Here is a 20,990-nt window from a genome sequence, read left to right on the forward strand (position 1 = left end):
GACTATTTGTACGAGTGGAATATTTGGCCTATGCGACGACAAACAAAACAAAACAAAAATACTGATGGGTTGGAAGGACCACAAAAGGACACTTAACCTTTAAAGGTCTTCATTGTACATATAATTATCTTGTGCATAGAGCATTATGTAGGAGCTTATTTGTAAATAAGATTTACATTCACTTTTTCATACTCATCTGACTTCTCCTATTTTATCAAATTTGTCAGAAGAATTTCTCTTTTGTCCATGGAAGCATGCAAAAGTTTGAAGTGGAAAAAGCTTTCAAGAGGGGCTTGGCAAGATCCAGCCTATAGTGGAAAGTTGGTTAAGCCCTTAGCAATCATAATGTATAATGCCACTTTTCAACTTAAGTATTCCTAGAAAAATCTCTTTGTAAATTAGCTAATATTAATCTATAGCTATCTCTATAAAATATAAATATTCAGTCTTAATTAGCTCTACCTGTAGACCCATCTTTCTGTCTTATCCCACAGGATAAATGTTTATGAAAGACACACACATCTGCATTTTTACTGTTTTTCTTTTTCCCATGTCTAAGTCTGTAATGACATGTAGGCAGGCAAACAGCTATGCCTGCAGAGACCCTTGTTGGCTTCAGTTGGACTCTGTATAGGCACAGGTCCTGTCTGTTCACTCATCTCCTTCCAGGATCGGAGCCTATATTAGGAAAAAGACCACATACTCGCATAACACCAAATGATCTGCAGAGATTGATGTACTGCAAAAATTTTCACACAAAGGCCAGCTAGTCATTCTTCATTTAAGATTTCAAATAGCATCAGTTAAGATTTGATTAAATAGATACTTGTAAATATTGTTAAGTTTAATAGAGCCTATGGAAAAACATTGGAAAACTTTTTACATGTACAGTGGGGCCACATTATTGGTGCAGAATGAGGGTGGGGAATGGGCACACCTTCCGTCCTAAGCATTCCAACACAGCAGGTGCCTGATCCAGCTTCTGTTGAAGCCAGTGGAAATTGTTCTGCTGACTTGAATGGAAGCTGGACTGGGCTACAGAAGCTGTAGTTCGGCAGCCAAAGCACCACCAAATGCTCAGAGGCCAGTGCTGGGTTCTAAAGGAATACAGTATCTAAGGTCGTCTGTGAATTTGTTACTCCTAAATGTCCTTGAGACATTATCTCTGCTCCTGCCTGTTGTGGGATATAAGGCTTGCTCCCGACCCCTTCTTCTAGCTCTCGTTCTGGAACTTTTAAATGAGGCCCTTTCATTTGCTAAATATGCCTGCTTAAATACGAAGGGCTACATCTTACCCAGGACTAGGCCTACTCATTTTGTTAGCCAGGGGGTAAAACAATCTTCCCCACCCATCCCTAGTGGTAAACAAACCAAAACACCATAGCCAATCAGTGGAGCGGATGGGATGGGAACTGCTGGCCAACGAGCAGAGCAAAAACAGCAGGCATTTTTGCACACCAATTAAGCAGAGTGGTGCAATAGTATGGCACTCCCTGGAGGTTGGTGGTCAGGATTGTTACCCAGGGTTTTCTGAACCCAAAGCAGTGGTAACTTAACTGTTTCTCTTCAGGCGGTGTCAGGAATAAATCAGTGGGCATACAGCACCTCCATCTGAGAAATGCTTGATCTGGACAGGAGTGCTTTTACCTAAAACTACTTCATTAGGTCTCAAGCGCACACACACTATATATGCTGTAGCAGTAGGTTCAGAGCACCCCAAACATTAGTTAGCCACAGTCTGTGATGATTTCAAGTGATCAACAGCCAGGCTTCCAGGGACCCTCTTTCCAGCCCGCTGATGGGGAATTTAGGTGTCAGCCCCTGGCCCGAAGAAAAGCTCCCTTCGACTGCTCCGAGATATTTACTTTTACTTAATCGTTTATATCTAACTCTCAAAACACAACTTGTAGTAACCCCTAATGGGTCACCAATTCTCCTAGCTTCAACAAATTGCTCGTTATCTCTTATCATCAAAGCATTTTTAATCATAATAATAAAACTTTTATATGTCAGGGGCACTCAAAACCAAGGTCACTATCTATTCACACTCTTCCATTCTTATGGTCTGCTAACTCCTTTCCCCTCCTCCCATTCTGATTAGAAAAGCTGCAACAGCAGCAATTTGGCTTTGCCTATGAGAGTCCTGATAATTATTTCTAGTTATGTCGTGATCTGCTTTTAATCAGGGGTGACTAAATGCACCTAAAATGGCTGCTGTTTAATTTGGTCAAGTTCTGTAGTTACAAGACAACCACCCCAGTAGCCCTCACTGAGAACCAGCTCTGATCCTGCCTACCTTACTCATGCAAGGGCTCTCATTGCACTCTCACAGGATTTGGTCTTGTACAACTCTCCAAAAATTCAGGGTTGAAACTGAAATTCAGTACTTCTCTAACATGCCTAGATACTACATAGTTTGTTCATAAGAAGGCCAGTATTTTCAAATTAGGAGATTAAAATTAGTCACCTGTTTTTTATTTCTAAATATGTTAACATCCAGCAACTCCCACTGAGGCCAATAGAAGCTATTGGGTGCTCAGCATATTTGAATATTAGACAAATTAGTTTAAATTGATTGCTAATTTTGAAAATCTTGGCCCATGAGATCACCCATTACCAAGTGCCCTGTAATAATGAAGAATTAAATACGGTGTTTTGGACAGTTTCTGAATTCTTTTTCTTTCTGTAACTTTAAATTGGACCATTAACATTTTGTCATGTTACTATTTACAGACATCTGTTTGTGGATTATTTTAAAGAATTTCAAAGCATAAAATAACCAGGGTGCTTCAAAACTGTCTCATCAGATTGAAGGGACTTGATGCCAAGTGTTTCATAACTGACTAATATTATACAGTGGATGTCAATTGTTTCTTAAGTATGGCTAACACAAGCCCTTAAAAAGTTAAATAATATAAAATATTTATGTAAAAATCGTTTTAAAAAAAAACAAAGCTAATTTTATAAATCATATATTTTCTACCCATATGAGGACTTGGTTTGAGTGACCATGATTATAAGCTACAGGGGCATGGTGATGTACCCAGTGCATGGAGCAGGACCTTATCTGGTGGCTTTGGTGGCAGTTCAGAGTAGCGAGTGCTTGCAGATCCAGGACTTGGGTACCAGACTGGGGGTGAAGGTTGAATCAGGGTTGCCAAGTCCAGGGTCAGAACTAGTCAGGACACCAAGCTGAAGGGTGAGCTGAAGTCAGGGTTGAGAAGCTTAGCCAAAGGTTGGAACCAGAGACAGGATTGGGAGCAGGAAGGAAAGACTAGATTGGAGCAGAGTGGGGTCAGGGCTGGAATAAGGGCTGGAGGCAGGAACAGAGCAAGTGCAGCTATGGGTGTTGTACACACTGACAGACTGCTTTGGTCCTGCAAGACTCAAGTAGTAGGCTGAAGGCTCTCCTGCCCAATCAAGAAGCATCATGGCCGTTTAGAGAAGGCTCACTGGGCCAAGCTGAGCTTTCTGGGTTATCTAGCCCTGCTGGGTTGCTAGCTGTGCTTCTTTATACTACCTCCTCCCCCAGGGCTCCTTCTAGGGTCCCTTGGTTCTGGTTTGTTGGGGTGTCACTAGTGAAATTCCTGTAACAGGATTGGGTGTGGATGTTTACTTTGAGCTCCAAGGATTGCTCCTCTAGCTCATATCCCCTTCCAGTCTACTAGGTAGTAGAACTTGCCTGACCCATCTTGTAATTGAGGATTTGATGGACCTCATATGCTTCCTATCCACCACCATGCATAGTGATCAAGGCTGGATCCATCTGTCCAGGGAAGAGTTCATTGATGAATGATTTGAGAAGGTAGACATCTTGAAGGAGTTCAGCCATTAGAGTTTGAAGGTCACTGGATTTATTTTCTGAGAGATATGAAAGGGGCCGAAGTACTTGTGGCCAGGTGTGACAGAGGGACAGGTTTGCTTCAAGTTCTGGGTGGAGAGCCACACCTATCACCTACATTTAAGTCTGGGGTGACTTGCTGATGTTGATTGACATAGCTTTTGTAAGCTTCTTGCCAGCTGCCAAATTGTGCCACAACTCCTGATGAATTTGTTGGGTATGGAGAACCAAGGCTGTGGCTGCCGGAATGGAGGGGCCTTCTTATAGTTCAGTAGGAAACTGGGGATGAAAACCAAAGTTTGCAAAGACCATGCTTTGCTGGATGAAGGTGTGGGTTGCTTATTGTAAGTGAATTCCACTAGGCATATCGGGAACCCAATCATGTTGGTGAAAATTTCATGAAATGTTCCAGTGTCTGGTTGACCCTTTTGGTCTGGCCATCAGTCTGGGGGTGAGATGGGGTGGGGGCAGTTGAGATGGAGGAATTCCTGCCAAATCAGGAGACTAACTGGCCATCCTGATCATAAATGATGATGTGTTCTGGCATGCTGTGGTACCAGAAGATGTGTTCCAAGAAGAGACATGTTTCACAGGGTTGGAAGGGCATGGCAGGGAATGAAATGGGCTACTTTTGTCAGGAGATCCACAACTGTTAGGACCAGTGAGTAGTCTTGGGAGCAGAACAACTCCACAAGGAAGTCCATCAAAAGGTGGACAAAGATCATGGCAGCGTGGGAAGGATCTGGAGAAGGCCCATTGGTCTCGTGCAGTGTTCTAGTTTGAGGGCAGAGATCATATGTCCTAACAGTTCTTGACATCTTTTTTGTAAGGGTGGCCACCAGAAGTACCAGATTCCTGGTCTTAAGCTGGCTGAAGATGGCAATGTTGTGTCACATCCCCAATTCTTGGATTTGGGTATCTCCTTCAGAAAGGTAAAAGTGATCCCTATGGTGGTGGGGGCCTTGCTGTAGAAGGAAGGGTAACATTACCCAGGGTATAATCTAGACTGTTGAACCACTGTGTCCCCTCAATTCTCCAGCTTTGAGTGTCTTTTACACGCTTCGCTGTAAGAGCAACCACTCCGGGTCTGCTGTCTCACAGCCTCTAGCATGTAAATTACTACCAGCTGTACTGTACGAGTGCTATGGCCAGCCACTCTTGAATTACACTGCAGAGCAACACCAGCAAATTCCCAGTCCCAGACTTCCTCCCAGAAATGTGTATCTTGTACTACCCAGCATTCTCATGGACAACAAAAGCTCATATAAAGTTGGTCATTTTATTAAAAGGATTTGTGCATATCACTTTCTTTTATCTCAAATGTAGTTTCCCAAACACTTCACCCCAAGAACATTGGTTTAGATAATACAATAAAACAAGTTTATTTTATACAGAAAGAAATATGGTAAGTGATTAAAAGTATCGAGGCATACAAGTCAGAGAATTTGGTTACAAGAAAATAAAAGGTAAAACACAACTAATATCTAACTTCCTGTTCTTGTAAAGGCCTAAGCCCACAAGGGTGAGCTGGGCTCCCACTGTGATAGTTCTAGAAGGAACCTCCATGTCATTAAGCCCATGTGTTTCCTATGTCTGGTCTCTTTGGGTTGCTCAAACTATAATCTGCTGGGGCATGCCCTACCCAATGAGTGGAGCAAGATCTTGTCTGGTGGTTGTGGTGGCAGTTTGGCATATTGGCAAGTGTAGATGTAGGAGTCAAGTAGTGAGCTGAGGGTGAAGCTGCGATCAGCGTTGAGGAGCCAAATCAAAGATCAAAACTAGAATCAAGATCCGCTCACCAAGCCAAAGGGTAAGCCAAAGTCAGGGTCAAGAAGCCAAGCCAACAGTTGGAACTGGAGTCAGGATAGGGAGCTGGGCAGGGAGGCAGAGACTAGATGGGAGAAAAAGGAAGACAAGGCTGGAACAAGGGTTTGAGGCAAGAGCAGGATAAGTGTAATGGCAGGCATGGGTACACGGTTGAGCACCTGCTGTGCTGCTATCACTGCAAGGCTCAAGTTGCAAACTGCATGTTCTCCTGCCCAATGAAGAAGGCTCATTAGGAAGACTCATTGGACCCAGTTGAGTTTGTGGGGTTGTCTAGCAACCAAGCTGGGAGCCTGCTATGCTCTGATCATGAAGTAGTTTTCATAGTTAAATTCACCTAGGAATGGTAACTATTAGTGTTGCTGTACAAAGATTTAGAAGTTTTTGATGAGAGAAAAGGAATCGTCAATGATTTAGATAATGGCATATAGTATACTCTTAAAGCTTGTGGAAAAACCAAGGTGGGAGGGATTTCAAGTTCTTGGAGGATAGGATTAAAATTCAAAATGATCTGAACAAACTGGAGCAATGGTCTGAAGTAAATAAGATAAAATTCAATAAGGACAAATACAAAGTACTCCACTTAGGAAGGAACAATCAATTGTGCACATACAAAATGGGAAATGTCTGCCTAGGTAGGAGTACAGCAGTAAGGGATCTGAGGGTCATAGTGGGTCACAAGCTAAATATGAGCAGACAGGTTAACACCGTTGCGCAAAAAAAAGCAAACATCATTCTGGGATGTATTAGCAGGAGAGTTGTAAGCAAGACACAATTCTTCTGCTCTACTCCATGCTGATTAGACCTCATTTGGAGTATTTTGTCCAGTGCTGGGCACCGCATGTCAGGAAAGATGGGGACAAATTGGAGAAAGTCTAGAGAAGATCAACAAAAATGATTACAGGTCTAGAAAACATGACCTTTGAGGGAAGATTGAAGAAACAAAAATTGGGATTGTTTAGTCTGGAGAAGAGAAGACTGAGGGGGGGACATAAACGGCTGTTACAAGGAGGAGGGAGAGAAATTATGGTTCTGCCCTCAGAGGTTAAGGAGAAGAAGCAATAGGCTTAAATTGCAGCAAGGGCAGTTGAAGTTGGACATTTGGAAAAGTTTCCTAGAGCCATGTCTACACTACCACTTTCGGGAGTTTCTCGTGCCAACAAAGCTGCCCTAACTTGTGGAGGTGGTTTTATTATGCTGAAGGGAAAATTCTCTCCCGTTGGCATAGAGCAGCTATACAAGTGATCTTAAAGTGGTGTAGCTGCATCGGTGCCACTGTAAGCTGTCTAGTGTAGACAAGCCCTAACTGTCAGGGTGACTAAGCACTGGAATAAATTGCCTAGGAATGTAGTGGAATCTCCACCATTGGAGACTTTTTAGAACAGGTTAGACAAACACCTGTAAGGATGGTCTAGATAATACTTAGTCCTGCCTGGAGTGCAGGGGACTAGCCTAGAAGACATCTTGAGGCCTCTTCCAGTCCTATGATTCTATGAAAGGGCTAGGAATATGCAGCAGCATTAAAACCAAACTTTATCTCGCAAGTAATGGGTATTATAATGTTTTATGGCTTTAGAATAATGTAACATATTTTAGCTATTAATCTAGTGTATAAATGTTAGTAAATGCATTATTCAGAATATACATTACTCCCTAAAGATCATCTTGTCAAAACACAAATATCCAAATAGTCAAAGGTTTCATATTTGGGAAGGAGCTCATCTTCCTTTTATTTTGTCCCTGCTTTGCTTTACCCACTTATTGGAACACTTCAAACACCATTCATTTGGCAATCCCTCTAAGAGCTAAATTTTGACTGTTGCAGTTAACTGTAGAGGTTGCCATGGATCTTTATAGAAAAGTAACTTTGCTCACATGATTTTCTGTTGGCAAGATGTAGAATTGCCACACTGGAAATCTGAAACTCCATCCTCAATTAGCAGCTGGAGAAAGGGTTTGTAAGTGATCCCTTTGTGGAAAGCATTTTTCAAGTCAAGAGGATGACAAACAGATTGTGACTTAGAAAAGTTCCCATAAGTAACTGCAAAAAAACTCATTTGGCTAATGAAATGGCTAAATCTGCTTTAGTAAATCCAAGTTAAAGATCCAGGTGTGTACAATTACAGGTGTTTTTACTGTGCTGCATACTGATTATGAAGTGAACCAGGATACTGTGATGTCACATACACCTCACCTCAGAGGCAGGTGTGATTGGAGCACTAGCATCATCAATTAAAACAGCATTGTAACAGATAGGTAGTTGATGAGATGGGTACATTCCAGCTGCTTTTATACAGTCTTGAATTTGCTGCTACTTGTACCTAAGAGCAAATATTTCCCTTTTTAGATATGTGAGTAATAAATCTAGCCAGGTAAATTTTGGAAGAGCAGGATATGGTCTTGCTTTTAGAACTGCCCAGGACTGCTCTGCATTGGTGCAAATAATCAGTAATGCTTTTTTGGGGGGCAGGGAGAGGTATGTATATATAAATTGTATTAGAAAAGCTGAGAAGTCTTTCCTTTACAATTATTTGTGGGTGTTCACTGTAAATCACTTTCTACATCTACTCAGGGCATTTGAGAGCCAGGCTGCCAGGCATAAAGGCTGTGTCTACATTAAACACCGTTGGCAGCAGTTTGTGGGATATGTGTAGCTACACCGTGCAGTGAAAAGCAGGCCTCGTCCACGCTGCTTGTGTAACTACACCATATCAGTGAAAGACTCTGGCAGCTGGGAAATGCTTCAGTGGCAGCAGGGAGCTGGAGCCTTTAACTATGGTGAGGAAAGGTTCTGGCAGCAGGGAAGCAGCTGGAAAATCCTCGTGCTAGAGTCTTTCCCTGCTACAAGGAAAGGCTCCAGCAACAGGGAACTAGTGGAGCTTTTCCTTGCTGTCTTCCTGCTGCCTGAGCCTTTTCCTGCTGCCTGAGCCTTTCTCCTCTGCCTCCCACGTGCCAGAGCCTTTCTCTTCCATGGAAGTCTTTTCCTGTGGCGGGGAAAGGCTCTAGAAGCAGAACACTGTGGCTAAAAATAGCAGTATGGGTGCGGTGGGGAAGAGCCACTGCTTGGGCGAGATAGGGAGCGTATAGGGCAGGGGTGGGAAACTTTCTGGCCCAAGGGCCACATCGGGGTGCAAAACTGTATGGGAGGGCTGGGTAGGGAAGGCTGTGCCTCCTTAAACAATCTGGCCCCTGTCCCCGACTACCCTCCCTTGTCCGCTGACCGCCCCCTCCCAGGACCCCCACCCATAACCCCCTCCATCTAACCCCCTCCATTCCCCAGCCCCTGCCCCCCCAAGCCTCTGCCCCATCCAACCGCTTCCTGTTCCCTGACTGCTCCCCAGGACCCTCTGCCCCTTACTCAACTCCCCACCCCCTTACCATGCTGCTCAGAGCAGCATGTCTGGCAGCTGCACCGCCCAGCCAGAGCTAGACATGCTGCCGCTCTGCGCTGCAGGAGCGCGCAGCCCTGCTGCCCAGAGCACTGCCCATGCAGTGGCATGGCTGTGGGGGAGGGGGGACAGCAGGGGAGGGGCTGGGGGCTAGCCTCTCCAGCCAAGAGCTCGGGGGCCAGGCAGGACGGTCCGCAGGCCGGATGTGGCCCACGGGCTGTAGTTTGCCCACCCCTGGTATAGGGTATACACTCGCGTACGTACATAGATGATTGAGGCATATCTTGATTCTACTTGCCTAAACTGAGCCACACTGGCTATACTGTTGTTTATATCCATGTTGAGAGGCTACACATGTATGTATGTATGTATGTATGTATGTATGTTACATGCTGCTGAAAGAGGTGTGCAGTGTACATATATCTTTTTAGAATGACCTAAGTTCTTGTTCTTTTTCTCTTTAAAGCTCCAGTGCAGCTTGTACTTGGTTTGGCAGAGCCCATATTGTACATATAAATTGCTTTTAATAACTAAACAATTCTGTCAGCTATTGTGACACTAACTAGTCAAAGGCACAAGTTTCACACAGATTGTAGAAAATGTGGAGTTTCTATGCTAAACTCTTTTGTAGTTGTGCTGAATCTAAAAAGATTGGGGGAAATGCTCAGAAGATTTTCTGTGTGTAGCCCCCATTACCCCACAAAAAGATTGTGGCAGAATAGGGAATTGAACCTGTCTCCTGAGAGTCAGGTAGGTGCTCTAACAGCACCATTCTTCCTCCATTTTTACTTATGCATAATGCTTTTGACTCCCAAAGGCCTAATCCATTTTGCCTGTTACTTTCCAGAAAAATTCCATCCTGGCATAAAATTACATACATGAATTGTCAGGCCTATGGCTTATTTTTGGTCTGTTTTTTTTGTTTCCCCCCCCCAGTGGGAACATTTGGCTCATGGAAGGATACAGTATTAAAATATATTGGACTAAGTGGACCATTGCTGTAATCTGACAAGGCAGTCTTTTATGTTTTTAATCCTCATTGTGGAAAGACTGTCTATTAATAACGCTGCTTATGTTCCTCAAGCTACATTAGGAGCCATATGTGCTTTGTGTATGCTCCTATGCATTTTATTTAACATTTTGATGCACGGAGTACTTGTACCGTACTTGTCAAGGTCAGATCATTGGTTGATTAAGGTTTTATTCCTATACTGCTGGCACTCTAGAGGAAGACAAAATCCTTGTATGTTGCAACTGGCCATTAGTTACAGTGCTGTGGCATAAGGGATATTGTTTCCTAACCCATGCAGGGTTTTAGCTTAGCAAACCTATAGCTTTAGTTTTACTGGTGTGATATTATTTTAGTTTGCAAAGATCACTAGTAGTGACAAATGTATCCAGTCCTATTTTTTGTAGACCACATATGCAGACTATTATATTGGTATATAATAAAACTAAGACAGCCTGATGATCTAGTTCTCATCTTTGAGATGTTCACATGGGGTGCTTAGTTTTCTGTCAACATTAGGTGCCTACTGAATTTTGTCATGCCTTTACACTTGGCATTCATTGTATAAATTGAAGACCATGCCAAGAATTTATGAACATGGAGAGTGAAATACTTTTTCACTCCACAAGGGGGCGGGGGGGGAATCCCATTCAGGAGAGTGCCAGAGCAATGTGTGGAAACGTGCAGTTTAGTCCCCCATTTTATGTTTGGTTGATCTGTTTTTTGTTTAAAACTATCCTACTATTATACTTTAGTTTGTGAGAATAAATGTTTCTTGCCATAACTGAAGTTAGATGCATCTTTAGAGGATAACTCTTTACTGTCATGTCTCATGCCTGTCTGACAAACCTTTCCTTAGGGTTATATTTCCAAAGACTTCTCTTGCAGCAGTGGCACTGTGAAACAAATTTACATGGATACTAGGACCAAATTTAACATTTCTGTAGTTAAATATAAAAGAATCACTTAATATTTTACTCTTCCTTATAGTGCAGGTCAACAATAGCTGTCTAACTAGGGGTGGGCAAACTTTTTGGCCACAGAGCCACATCAGAGCTGCAAAACGGTATGGAGGGCTGGGTAGGGAAGGCTGTGGGAAGCCTGCCCCCCTAGAACCTCTGACCCCATCCAACCCCCCCTGCTCCTTGTCCCCAACCCCTGTCCACACCCCCGCCCCCTTACCATGCTGCTTAGAGCGGCAGGACAGGCTTATTGGAAAACCTGGGAGGTGGGCGGGTGAAATCCGCACTGCCTGTGTGGCTGCAGGGAAGGGGGGGACAGTGGAGGAGGGGCCGGGGACCTAGCCGCCCCAGCCAGGAGCTCAGGGGCTGGGTAGGACAGTCCCACGGGCCGGATGTGGCCCATGGGCTGTAGTTTTCCCACCTCTGGTGTAACCAGAATGTTAAGTACAGAATGCAATTAATCATTTTTACTTCTCATGGGAGATGGGTTAGATTACTTTCATTTCTCGACAGAATTTACTTAATTTTCCATTTAAAGTGGTCAGTTGTTTTTGGCCTGACTAACTTGGCAAACTGAAACCCTGTATGCTTACCCTGAGAATTTCATACAGCTACAATCTCTTCCATGTGGTCTGATTTGTATATCTAAAACTATTTGACTTTGACCTTTTGACTTTCCAAGGGGTTTAAATTCCCCACCTCCAACCCTTAACTTCTTTTGTTACGCGCATAGACACACAAACACCTCAGCAAGCTCTTGTTCCAGACATTATTATCAAAATTTCCTCTGCACGTGTTCTCTCAAGATTTTGAAATTAAGGTTTGATGTGATTTGATTTTGCATGGTTCTTACAGGTTTTTAATGTTGAAGGCTAGCTGACTGAAACTCAGTACCAATGAGATCCTAATTGCTGCTAAGAATGTGATGTGACTTTTAAAAAAGTTTATATTTTTCTTTTCCAAATATTATCTTAACTTTTATAATACATTTGTATAGGGCCAGATGTGAAGCCTATTGAAATTATTGCATTGGGACATAAAGCATACATAAAAGTGTAGATTAGCACAGTGTATCTTGGAATCTTCAGTTCAATAAAAGACTGTGTTAGCTTGCATCATAAGTCAAAGTTCCTCTGAGCCAATGGCTCATTGGGTTGACACAGTTAAGGCACATCAGTTTCTTAGCTAATGGTATGCAAGAGTGCTGTGGCCAGCATCATGTCCAACCACCTTTGACTGCCCTAACCCAGTGGACCAGGTACCCATTTTGCAGCTGGGTGAGCTGGATGTCACCTTTCAGTGTGAGTTGAGCAAGAAATTAAGTCCACATTCTTCAGGAGCATAGTCAAGTGCCTTAATCAGTCAACCATTGAACTTCACCTATGTCATAAATGGCAAAGAAAAACATTGTATTATCCATTTTACTAACAACCTCATAAAATATTAAAAGTGAAACCTTTAAAAATTCAGTTTGTCAACATTTTGGCTCTGTTTGCTTTGTATTTCTCAGCATGGACAATGAAAATCAGTGAGGTCAGTTTCACTTTGGGGCTCTTAATGCTTCAATAGTTTTGAAATACTGCATGGGGATGTTTGTTTAAAACAACACTTTTCACTATTTTTTAATTGTGGAAACAATTGTACAGGTCTTCAGTTTAACCCCCCCCCCATTATTTTCACAATTTAAACGTTGGTGCTTATTTAATTTGACAGTGTCCCTATAACTTCTTTCTGAAAGACACCAGGAAGCCTAATGTGCCCTTGCCAGATGTAACCCATTATTACTTTTCACACCCAATTCACATAGCTGTATCTAGGTAATCTCATTAAGTGTATGGTGAATGCTTCCCCAACACTGTTACTCTCCACACTTTCACCTCACCCAGCAGTACTGCAGATTTCTGAAGCTATTTACAAGCACAGTTTTGGTTTAATTGTCTTAAATGGGAATTCCAATTTTGACACACTAATAATAATTCCATTATTAAACACTTCAAATGCCTGTTTATGACTAAACAGGTTTCTGTACTACATGGAAAGTGTCCACAGATTTTTTTAAAAATCTCTTAACTGTACGTGTCTCTCTGTGGTGGCTTGCTAAAGAGCAATCTCAAAAGAAAAATCCCTTTGGATTGTGGTAAAGAATACATAAAAGTAGGTCATAACTTCCATTCCCCTTCCTCACAGAGGAAAAAAAACTAAAAAGAGACATTGCCTAATTTTAAGTAGTACCTAGTCCCTTAGAACTGTTTTATTCTTTACTAGAGGTTAGTTAAAGGGTACAAGTCAAATGTTTCTCATAGTAAACTATTTAAATGTTATACTATACCCTGTAAGATAGTGGAATATGTAAACTACTTAGAACAGTTAAGCAACACTTGAACATTTTGGTCTAGAGCATCCAATAGTGTAGATTGGTGTAGTTCAGTGGACCTATGCCAATTTACATCAGCTGAGGATCTGGCCTGTTCAGTAATCTATTCTCAAGGTGAATCTACTCATCTGGTTAGTTTTGTTTCTGTATAGTATCAATTCCATCTTCCTGCTAAGAGCCACAGATTGGTTACAATGGATACTTCAGCTTGCTTACAGCTGGGGGGCGCGTAAGATCAGTGAGTCACTGGCACCAGGGGACTACCCTGCCTGCTGAAGTTCCTTCTAGCTTTTTCCGCCTTCCCAGTGGCTGGTGGCTCAGTCAGTTCTCCCTGCTGCAGGACGCTTCTGAGGAAAACTAGAAACCTTTATTTACAATGTTTTGCAATACAGTTTGGCTCAATGTGTCCATCTTATTCCCCAGCTGTGTCCTAGGGCTCTGATGCAGGACTGTTTCTTACTACGTCTGTATAACATAATGAACTCTCTGGCTACTATTGTAATATAAATAATAAATGATCTTAAGATGATGACAGGCCGTGTGCACAAAACATTTCTTCTGTGCAAATTTTTGTGCGTGCGGTGTTTCGCCATGTGTGCGGGGTTTAGGATCTGTGTGCGCGTGCACAGCTTAGAGGGAACAGTAGTGCAGATTCATGCCTTTAATGCACAAAAGTCTAATGTCTTGTATCCAACAATCTAGACTGAATGTAGGTACTTCCTTACAAGTAAAGTGTAGAAAATATTGGACTTTGAAATGTTAGTAAACATTTTACTTAAAGAAATTACATAGAAATTCACATCGTATGAGTAGTTAACTGTGCTGAACTTAGAGACTAAATTCAGTCATTAAAGTGTGAAACAAAGGGACTTCTGTCCTACTTTAAATGTGAATGTCCTCTCAACCTTAACTATGACTTCCCCAGTACAACCACCATAAATGTTCCTGTTTTTTAGGAATTTGTGCTGATTCTGACCTACACATAGAAGCATATGTATACATAATAGGTATGCAAGATCCCTTTATAGGGTTATAGTGCAAGTCTGGTGATAACTATTTAATTTGTGTTGTGTTGTGCATTTTCCTTATTAGATTCTTGAGTCAGAAAATTAATTTTTCCACGTCTAATCTCCCTGTAATATGCTACTGTGACATTGCTTTCCATATGCTTTATGAAAATATGCTAATGAATTTGAATATGATGTGAATAAGGATTAGGCCAAGACTAGAAAGGAGTCTAGTCTGTAAAAGAAGCTTATTGGAACATCTTGGAGGGTGAGCTATTACCTGTAATCAGTTTCTTAATCAATTAGGCTTAGATTTGCATGTTTTCACTTTATTTTGCTTCGTGACTTATTCTTCTGTCTGTTTTATTACTTGAAACTACTTAAATCCTACTTTTTATACTTAATAAAATCACTTTTGTTTGTTAACGAACCCAGAATGATTAATACCTGGGGGATTAATACCCGAAAAAAGCAAACCAGTAACCACTATGTCTGTTCTCCTGCCACCACACTCAAAACTCACTTAAAATCACTACCAGTGTCTCAAAGCAATCAGCTTGACTATGCCACTGTGATAGGTTTGGTCACAGAGACTCCCCTTGGGATGGTCACCGGATGTGCTGAAGTTACCTCTGAGTCTGTTTTCTTGCATAAAGCTTATACAGGGTAAACTCATAAATTGTCCGTTCTCTGTAACACTGATAGAGAGACATGCATAGCTTTTTGCTCCCCCAGGTATTAATTACTTACTCTGGGTTCATTAATAAACAAAAATGATTTTATTAAGTATAAAATATAGGATTTAAGTAGTTTCCAGTAATAACAGACAAAATAAATCACCAAGCAAAATAAGCAAAAAACACGCAAGTCTAAGCCTAATACATTAAGAAACTGATTACAGGTAATATCTCACCCTCCGAGATGTTCCAATAAGCTTCTTTCACAGACTAGACTCCTTTCTTGTCTGGGCTTAGTCCTTTCCCCTGGTACAGACCTTGTTAGTTCCAGCAGACATCTTAGGTGGAAAACAGGGGCTCTTTCATGACTGGCAGCCACCTTTGTTCTGCTCCACCCCCTTTTTTTGCTTTGGCACAAAGCAGGAATCTTTTGTCTGTCTGGGTCCACACACCTCCTTCTAAATGGAAAAGTACCAGATTTAAGATGGATTTCATTATCAGGTGACATGGTCACATGTCACTGTAAGACCTCATACTTCATTACCGAGGGGCTGGCTCACATGTACACAGGAAGACTTGCAGGCAAATAAGCCACCCACAACCAATTGTCCTAGTCAGTGGGAGTCATCAAGATTCTAAACCACCATTAATGGCCCCTACTTTGCATAATTACAATAGGACCTCAGTTATACTTGATATTTCTAGCTTCAGATACAAGAATGATACATGCATACAAATAGGATGAATACACTCAGTAGATTATAAGTTTTATAATGATACTTTACAAGAGATCTTTTGCATAAAGCATACTTAGTCATTCATAAGCATATTTTCATAAAGCATATGTAGAGCAATGTCACTGCTACATCCAGGTCTTTGTTCAGCTTAATCTTTGTTAGATTGAAACAGCAATGGCTTTGAGAACTGACTTTATCTTTTTGTTCCTAGTCAAATTGCAACTTCAGGCAGAAGAAAGAGGAGTGGTGTCAATCAAAGGTGTATGTGCAAATCGTTTTCTTGCTATGAAGGAAGACGGCAGATTATTGGCATTGGTAAGCAACACTAGGTTCTTTCTTTACTTCACCTTCCTTCAGATTTAGCAGCTGATGTTTGAGACATAGGAGTTACTCAAGTACCCAGTCATATTGAATTGTTTATGGCCAAATTGTGCCTGCAGCACCCAGCCTGAATAATGGGGCTTGGCACTGGAAAGAGGCATCCTTCCCCACTCCTAGGCAGCAGAGCCACATCATAGTAACTCTTGCCTGCAGAGGGCATAAGGCCAAGAGAAAAGTTAGTGATTTTGTTTAAAGGGAATCAGTTAATTTAAAAAAAAATCCCATTTATTTCCAAAAATGAAATTATTACCATTGTTACAGTAATCTTAAATGTAAGTGAAAGCAATTAGATGGGTGAAAACCTTGGTTTTGGGGTTTTTTGTCCCCTCTTTCCCTCCCCCCAAGTTTGCTTGAATTTGTATTTTTTGACAGTGGTCTTTCATAGTTCTGTCTTTATAGTGAGTCAGTTTCTCTTGTTTTGTGAGAGTTTATCCAGACTGGAAAACTAGGAGAGACATTTTTGAAAATGTGTTTAAAACTACAACAATTAGTAGGCAGATTCAAAGAGCAGGTGTAGCACCTGAAACTACTTAACTTTTTCAAAAATTAACTGGTTTTCAAGCTTTCAGCGCTCCTATATATTGGGTAGCAGCAGCATTATTATAAACCTTATAAGTCAATACATTTGGCATAAATTATACTTTAACATCAACCTATAAAAGATGTTTTCAATTCTGTTTCAGGACCTACAGTGTTGGGACCATTTTCATTTTACTTACAACACACATAATGTCTATGTTCTGAGGTTTTATCAGATTTAAGTGTAAACTTTTGGTGTCTTTACCTATACATTTTTCATATAGATCCATTTAATCCAAATACCCAACATTAGTGACCAGCCATTATATCACTGTAATATTTCCTTCCAGAAGTTCTCTACCAGCTCTTAAGTGACTCTCTAGTACTTCGGTTATTCTGGAACACCGCAGTATAAATATTCCATGAAATTCTTCTTGGCTAAAGACATACTGGATTAGTTCCTAACATTCAGCTGAGCTCCAATTAGTGAAGAATACAAGAGGAGGGCTAAAAGTATTTTCTGTTCTTCTAATGCTCAAGGCAGTTGAGAGTCAGTTCAGCCTCCTTTCCCCCTGCCTCCCCATAATTTAGAGCAGCCTCAGAAGCTCTAATTTATGTAGGTTAGTAGCAATCCCAAGGGACTGTTGTACCAGCAGCGTTCACTGGAGCACAGCAAATCTGGTACACACCCTCTTCTGCCCCCAGCAGACTCTCCATACCAGGACAGATCCACAGTTGTCCTTTTTAAGTCATTTTTTAATGGTCTCTTTACACCAGATGAGCATCAGGAAGGGAGTAGTGTGTGGGCTGAATTTGGCCCTGGTTTTTCTAGGAAGTCTTCAGCAGTGCTATCTGTAAGGTCATGCAAACAAAAGGGAGATGATGCAAAAGATTGTTTGTAAGGTGGTGTCTACATGGGGAGGTTTACCAGTTTGACTGTACTGGTATAATTATACGGATATAAACAACTTCCTGTGTGGACATTCATATTCTGGAAAGCGTGTCCACTGGAGGAGGTATAGCAATGCTGTAAACTTACCTGTGTAGACAAGTCCTGAAAGAGACAAATATATTTCCTGGCCTCAGTCACATGACTTATTAGGGTTACAAAAGGCTGTGTTTTTATGACATAGCAGGGATTAATGTCTGCTACATTTTTTTCCTCTAACAAAAAATCAAGTGTAAATACAAAACATCAACGAAGAAATGGCCATAAACTGCTAGAGCCTATTAATAAAATATGCAGAAACATCAGAGGAGGAAAGTCAGGATATGAGACATCTGATGCTAGCTATAATCTGTGAACCTCAATGGCTTTGTGATCATACAGCTATTTCTTATTCTCCGAACCATTCCTTTTGCAATGCACTTACATGGATCCCTGCCCTAGAGCCTGTGTTGGGGGTTCCTGGTGTTTTCTGTTGTCATTGATTAGGTGGGCATGTGTTTAATTTGGCCACAAACTTTCTGGATGCCCTCAAGAAATAGAGACCCAATGTTGTCCTTAGTTTTGTTTTGATATCATCTTTTCCTCCTAGAAGATGGACCTACGACAAATAGCTTTGGTGTGTATGGTAAAGCTGTGTTTGTAGCCACTTTTTTATTTAATCTTTTTTTCAATCATTTGCAGTGGAATTAACCTTTGGCATTCTTTTCATAATTTTTCTTTTCTCCTGCTTTGGCTTACATTTATGTTTGGTTTTTGTGATTGGTGTTGCAGTTTTTTGTTTTTTTTTAACTTAAGCTTATTGGATGTTGGCAGTAAAGTGAACAAACTCTTTTATCAAGTAACAATGTCATTAACCTGTGGTGTGCAACAGCTCAGTTGAAGAAAATGCAAGGAGTTGTCTTCAGAAAGATAATCTTTCCCAATTAATTCAAATAGATCTAAGCCATTCTTGCACCAAGGGCAATCAGAAATTTCATCATGTGACTTTGGTTCTTTTGCAAGAAACTAACTGCAAATTTCACACTTGGATACTTCTTTGGCAACATTCTTGCCTTGCCAAAATAGGACCCCTGAGCCCTGTCCTTAAACTTCTCAATGCCCAGATAAGTTACACTTAGCATTTCCAATGTCATACTGCATGATTGTGTTACATGATGTTCTTTGCATAGAGTCCCATCATATGCAGCAATTGCATCTTGATAGTTCCAGTAAGAAGTTATCCTTGGAGAAGTCTGCTTTTTCCGGTTGTTCACTCATCTAGAATTCTTTCTCAAATTCTGGCAAAGTTGGATCAGTTTCTCATCTGAGCCTGTGAAAGGCGCTTTTTTTTTTGTTTTTTGTTTTGTTTTTTTTGGAAATGGATAATATTTAAATAGTTGTGTAATACCTCATCATGCAGCTCCTTACTTTTTCTATTTATAGGAGCTCTTGAAAATAGTCCATTAAAAGATTTTTTTTAAAACCTAACCAGTATTTCTCTTTTAATGAGTACTCTCAATTTCATGCTCTTTCTGAAGCATAGGTGCAGTGTTTCCAATGATGTTTCTGTAATATGGCTTCTAAGAGTTTGTCACCTATGTATATTGCTACTGATTTCTGCCCATAAACATTTAAGAAATTGTTAAGAACTGAAAACAATTGCTTTGGAAGAGTGTGTTGCTGGACTGTCATCTTGCAGAAGAACTGTTCCCAATTAACATGAATTTGCATAACCTGAAATGTTAGGTTGTTAATCTCGAATATTTCAGTATGGTTGCTTCTGGATACCTTTGTTTAATTCCCCAAAATGTCTTTTAAAAGTCTTAAATGGTGTTCTCTGTTTACCTTAAGCTGCATTCTGAATCAAACATTTTATTGTGACATTTTAAAGCAAATTTATCCCTAATTAACATTCCCTCGAATTTTGAAGGCTTCCTTGTTTTGCAGTCTGTCCATTAGTACAGCTGCCCTTAACATTTCTTTGACCTGGTTAATCTCCTTGGTCATTTGGAATGTTTGATACGATTAATCTCATTCAGCCCAAACTGGTATTTGTTTCTGTTTAGGTTTTTATTCCTTGGCACACTGCAGATAATTAGCATCTCTCGTTACATTGTTCACTTTCATCCAAAATCAACAGTTTGTCCTTTTAAGAGGGAGCAGGGCCAGTGGCTTTGTAATTTATCAGTGGCATCATAATTGGTCTTAAAAGTGGGCAGCTGGGCCCTAGGGGGAGAGACTGAGACAGTGGTAGGGTCAATCAGGAAAAAGAGCAGGTAGAAGCTGCCTCGGTCAGCCAAGAAAAGGGGCCATTGAGAGATCCACAGGTGAGAACCACCAGGAGACTGAGAGGTCCCCGAGGGGAAGCTGTAGGTGGCATCTGGGAGAAGGCTGAAGGTAGGAGAGCAGCAAGATGGATTTCCTGGATGACTTCTTCGAGCCAGAGAACCAAGACTAGAGAGCTGAAGGCCAGAGAGCAGCAGAGGGAGTTGCCTGCTGACTTCTAAGCTGGAGAGCTGAGGCTAGGGGAGCAGTGGAGGGACTTACACACTGACATCTTCCAACTGGAGAGCTGGAGCCAGAGGGTGGGAAGAGGGCTCAGGGCTAGGGGGAGTGAGGGATGCTTCCCTGGTGAGGGTGAACTCCCAGCAAAAAGGCTGTGGGGGTGCCTGCTGGGATGAGCTGAGTTCCACTCCAGCTGGGTGAAATGGAGTGGCTGTCCTGGTAAGACAGGAGAGAACCAACAGAGCCCAGTGATGGTGGAAGATGCTGGAGTGTGGTAGACTGTATTTTGGGACTCATGGACTAGGATGTTCTAATAAACCAACCCCAAAAAGAGGCATTATTGAGGCAAGAAAACTTGCAGAGTAACTGGAGACTCTGAAGGAGGGAAACTGAGGTGCCCTGTTCTGCCACTGATGGGTGCTCCAGGCAAGGTCACTTTATGACAGTAATCCAGTATTATTTCTTCTCCATTCAGATCCTCCGAGGTCTGGGACTAGATACTTTGCTGCTGAGGAAATACAAAAGGGAAATCACTTAAAGATCGATCTACCAGAAGGGGAACAGACAGCACAGAGTTTTGCACTTTCAGCCATGAGTTGGACCTGCCAAACCCTTTGACTTGCATTCAGACCTGAAAATACTCATGCATTTTAAAGTCTAGACAAGCCCTTCCCAATATTTGCCAGGAGGTAGTGCTCTCATTTGATGACATAACTGAGATCTTTTTGACCCAAAGAAATCCATTACTTTGGTCACTGTAATAAAACCATACTGTTATCCCTGTCAGTATGAGTCTATATTGAGTGATATTACTGAAAGTAAAACATCCAATTTTAG

The 20,990-nt window shown here is 41.5% G+C and overlaps 1 protein-coding gene across 1 annotated transcript in view; it reads left to right on the plus strand.

Annotated features, from left to right (window-relative positions):
- The window catches only part of FGF2 (fibroblast growth factor 2), a 65,634-nt gene that overhangs the window by 27,512 nt on the left and 17,132 nt on the right, over positions 1 to 20,990 (plus strand). Inside the window, exon 2 of the mRNA XM_038398796.2 lies at positions 16,032 to 16,135. Within this exon, the coding sequence (XP_038254724.1) occupies positions 16,032 to 16,135 (104 nt within the window). The remainder of the gene's footprint in view (positions 1 to 16,031; positions 16,136 to 20,990) is intronic.

The sequence above is a fragment of the Dermochelys coriacea genome, chromosome 4, assembly GCF_009764565.3.
Source record: "Dermochelys coriacea isolate rDerCor1 chromosome 4, rDerCor1.pri.v4, whole genome shotgun sequence".
Classification (NCBI taxonomy): domain Eukaryota; kingdom Metazoa; phylum Chordata; order Testudines; family Dermochelyidae; genus Dermochelys; species Dermochelys coriacea.